Genomic DNA, 4,952 nt, shown 5'->3' with positions numbered 1-4,952 from the left:
TTTAATTAATCAAGTTGTTGTAATATTAGTTTAGAAGTGATTAGTTCATTAAGCCAGGTTAATTAAGGAAGTTAGGCCTAAAGATTTAAAAAGTTGATTAACCTTAACTAAAAAGCTTAATTAACATGTTAAATATCATCTTATCCATCCCCTATAAAACCAACACCATCTTCATTATCTCCCTTCAAATCCCTCTCTCTCTCTCTCCTTCCCTCTCTCTCTCTCTACCTTTCTCCCTTACTCTCTCTCTCTAGATTTTCAACCGAAATCCGAAGCAACATATAAGCTATTAATACCTTAAACAGATGGATAAAAAAGCGAGCAATTCGTCGCAAGATGTCGAAGTCAGAAAAGGGCCCTGGACAATGGAAGAGGACTTGATTCTTATAAACTACATCGCAAATCATGGTGAAGGCGTTTGGAACTCTCTTGCTAGATCTGCAGGTAATTATATATGATCGTTTTAGCTTATAATTTTATACTGTAAACCCTCAATTGTTTTGTATATGTATGTATGTATATGGGTTTGAATTTAAGTGGTTGATTATAATTTGATTAATTAGGTCTTAAAAGAACCGGAAAAAGTTGTCGTCTCAGATGGTTGAACTATCTTCGACCAGATGTGCGAAGGGGTAACATCACACCCGAAGAACAACTATTGATCATGGAGCTTCATGCTAAATGGGGAAACAGGTTAGTATTAATATCTGATTTCTCCAATTTAATTTGAATTTTTATGAAAAACCCTAAAATTAAACACACACACACACACACACACACATATATATATATATATATATATATATATATATATATCTTCATCAAATCTTGTTTCTCTATTTTTGTGAAGTTTTTAATATTAAACAACATATTTTCGAGAATTAATTTCATGTTTTTTTAATGTTTAAAAACTAATTAATTCTTCACTTTTTAACTCTTTTTGTTAAGTTTTTATTTTTATTTTTATATTATCAATTTGATGTTCGACCGACGGGTTCTCCATTTTGGTTTTCGTGTGCTGAACAGACAAATTAAGTCGAAAACGATATGTTCTTGAAAAAGTTACAGTCTTTTATCAGCTAATTATCAAATCTTGTTTAAAATTAAATCAAGGGAGTTGGTTAGGGTTTAATCAATATATATATATATATATATTTGTAATAATTTGAAATTTACAATTAAACTTGATTAATTTAAATCATGTATTTAACCAAGATTTATTTTAATTAATCGAGATATCGAAGGGTATAATACGCTTTATATATATATAACAGCCATCACCAGTTGATGATCCAAATCGAGAAGCCATAAAAGATCGAATCGACAAATAGAAATCTTCCCATTTCTAGAAGTAATCCTTTTTAATCCGTCACATGTTTAAATTTGATTTTCAACGAGTCGAAAAAAGCTCTCCCCGCCATTAATTTTCACTAGAAATCAATAGATTCGATATTGTTTTGGCTCATCAAGACAATGTGGTGGTCCTTTAACGTAAGTTTAGGGTTTTATGTCGACGGTACTTGCACTCGAGCTTAATCGATCGTTCAAATCTCGTACAGAACCCGACCCTTTTCGGAATCTTGGTTATTTATCTTGAAAATATATTCATCTCGCTTCTTCGGTTCAGAAATACAATATATTTCCGCATATAATTATGACCGTATTTCTAAATTTAAAAAAATATGTTTTTAATTTCAAATATTAATCTTGAAATTATTGTGTCCATTTCACTAATAACAAAAACATTTAACTTTAAATGTAATTAATTTCTAATATTATAATTTAAGAAAAAATAGGTTATAAAAGAAATACACCCACAAGTTTATTTTTCTATCTTTTTAAAATTTTAAAAATAATATTTTAATTTATTTTACTTACCAAAAAAATGGCTTTTTTTTTTCTTCTTTATAATCACCAACGCATCGATGCTCCTGTGAATGGATCTCCGTGCCAACGACAAAACGAATTTAAACTTCCGAACTTTAGCCGAAGAATCTTAAAAAGATCAAAAACAGGTCGAGATCCCTCCTTTTCTTTTCCGAAATCTTTTTATGAGATTTCGTCACTATATGAAATACAACGTGAGTCCGAGTCTCCTTTAAATATAGATGGATTGAACGAAAAGTACTTTGATCGATCAATTCGACACATGGAACATGATATACTTTTATTTTCCGTCATAGAACATGTTTTATGTTTGCTTTTATATGAATCTTAATTATCACATCGTACGCAATTTTGTATGATCTTTCGTGGGCCATGATATCTATCTCAATTTTGGGAATTTTTCTTTACCGCTAGCTCAAAGTCGATATACAGATCATTTTAACTTCAAATTACGCTTATTTACTGATCACGTTTTACGGGGCTTATTATAAATTAAAAGGGTATTATGGGAATTAAGAAATATTAATCAAAGATTTTTTTTTTGATTAACCTGGATATCCAACCCGCTATGCGAGTCGACTAATCCCAGGGCGACCACCTGCTTTGCAGATAGCCCGGAGTCACCGCATTTGAACCTCCGTGGCCACAAGGGGATTTTTATTCCTCCTTGGATTTGAACCCAAGACCTCCTGGTACTTTTGACATTTGAAGCCAAACTCAAACCAATCAGACACCACCCTTGTGGTTAAAATCAAAGATTTCATAAACTATTCATATGAAACTTTCTTCCTACTTGTTTTCAACGTTTGAAATTGAAATGTCTTGTAGATGGTCGAAAATAGCAAAACATCTTCCGGGAAGAACAGATAACGAGATAAAGAATTATTGGAGGACCAGGATTCAAAAGCACATCAAGCAAGCGGAAAACTTCAATGGGCAGACTTCTTCAGGGCAGAACGATCAAGCCACCACGAGCTCAACACAAGCATGCAATGTGGTAAATCCGATGGAAACGTACTCTCCACCCTACGACAATTTTCAGAATTTTTCAGGTCCATTTCCCACCGAAACAAATGAGAACATGTGGAGTATGGAGGATTTATGGTCCATGCAGTTACTAAATAGCGATTAAAAATCGTTTTATATAAAATATACCAGAGAGTCTTATAGATCTATTTTAGTATACATATATAAACATATAAGTCAAAAAAAGAAGAAGTAAAACCCGCTGTTTGACTTGTGTCTTTGTTTATATATGGTCAAACATGAACCGTAACGTCTACTTGGTCTTCTGTATGGACTCATGTGTCACTACAACAAAGTTACTGAAGTCTTTACTTTTGCTTATACAATAAAACCCGTGAATTAATTATACAGTTTTAGACATCTCTAAAATCATCTGATTCCCTGATTTTTCTTTTCTTTTTTCGTTTTTTTTCGTATTTAGTTGAAATAACTGATGATGCTTGTCTTAATCCTATATGTAGAACGGTACCTAAACGGTAACTGTCCAAATTATAATTCTTACTAAAAATACCCGCATATGATTTCCGCTAATCTATATGATTTGATTGGTGGAAAAGTACACGAATCACTGAAAAAACGTAATCATCAGTTAACCATTTTTGTTTTTGATTTATTTATCTTAATTAAGAACTAATCACACTTTCTTTTTGTTAATATCAAAATAATATTATTTAATTTTAGCAAAATTTATTAGGGTTAATTTTGGGTTAGCAACAAGTTTTAGTAAACGACAAATAAAAGGGAAAAAAAACATATACCAAACCAAGCCAGTAGAAGGGTGACACGTGGAAAGTTGTGGAATGATCTTCCTTGCTATTTTGGGAAAGTCCGATCTTTGCTTTCTATATTTATCCAAACTAATGCATGAGTTTGTGAGTGTTGAAGAGAGACGTAAGCCTAACTTTTTCCTACCATTTATGGAAAGTCTTCACATGCATTGATGCCACCTTCCACTTTCTCTCTCTCTCTCATTCATATATATGTGTATGTGTATGTGTATGTGTATGTGTATGTGTATGTAGGATTGAGTTCATGTGAGACCAAAGGTTTTTTGTGAGATCCGTAAGACCAATTTATGTTCATTGATCAACTTTATAAACTAATGATCTAATGGTCTAAAGTTGCAGTGACAATTTTGTGATTATTGAGAAGTCTCGTGGCAATTATGTGATTATGAATATTCAAATTGTAGATCTAATCTAAGGGTTGAGAATTGGTTTTATGGGTCTCACGAAAAACCCTTGGTCTCACATGATCCCAAGTCTGTATATGTATGTGTATATGTATATGTATATGTATATGTATATGTATATGTGTGAATATGTATATGTGTGAATATATATGTATATGGGCTTCATATATATGGGATTTTTTTGGGAACTATATAAACGGTGGGATTTTTTAGAATCAATATATCATGTGTTATTTTATATGATTTTCATTTATGACTAGGATTTAATGTAGTGATTACATACATTTATTTCACGTATACTTGGTTCATAATGCGAACCTTTTAATTTTGGTGTGTTTGTCAAACAAAAAATACACGTAAAATAGTTTCACATTGAATACATTTGAAACAAACACATTGTGAAACAAATATATGTTAATCAATACATTAAATATTATACTTCGATGAAAAATAATATGTGAAACAAACCTCAAGGTAGAAGTTCTCATGGATTTCACAAAATTTGGAGTTACCAAATCATTAAGCCCCTATATATGTGTGTGAGAATTCTGTTGCAAATTTGATTTATGTGGAGAATCATCGAAGGATAAATGAGGGTGCGAATCGTGCTACCATTTGTATCCATTCATCCTGAATAATGAACGTCAACATCCATAATAAATAGCCCATGAATGTTTGGGATACATGACACGCTTTCAGTTGTTCCTCGAATCATAATAGAAATTAAGTTTGCAACTAAACCTGCTCTTATATGTATGTATGTATGTATGTATGTATGTATGTATGTATGTATGTATGTATGTATGTATGTATGTATGTATGTATGTATGTATGTATGTATGTATGT

At 31.6% G+C, this 4,952-nt stretch overlaps 1 protein-coding gene across 1 annotated transcript; it reads right to left on the bottom strand.

Moving 5' to 3' along the window:
* Window positions 1–403: 403 nt before the first annotated feature.
* LOC112513499 lies at window positions 404–676 on the bottom strand. The gene is given in 2 exon segments (XM_025119782.1): window positions 404–438; window positions 577–676. Coding segments are annotated over 2 exon segments (135 nt in total).
* Window positions 677–4,952: the final 4,276 nt, after the last annotated feature.

The sequence above is a fragment of the Cynara cardunculus genome, assembly GCF_001531365.2.
Source record: "Cynara cardunculus var. scolymus isolate 2C chromosome LG 5, CcrdV1, whole genome shotgun sequence".
Classification (NCBI taxonomy): Eukaryota; Viridiplantae; Streptophyta; class Magnoliopsida; order Asterales; family Asteraceae; genus Cynara; species Cynara cardunculus.
Note: the sequence above shows the minus strand (reverse complement) of the source record. Positions and strands in the feature narration are given on the sequence as shown.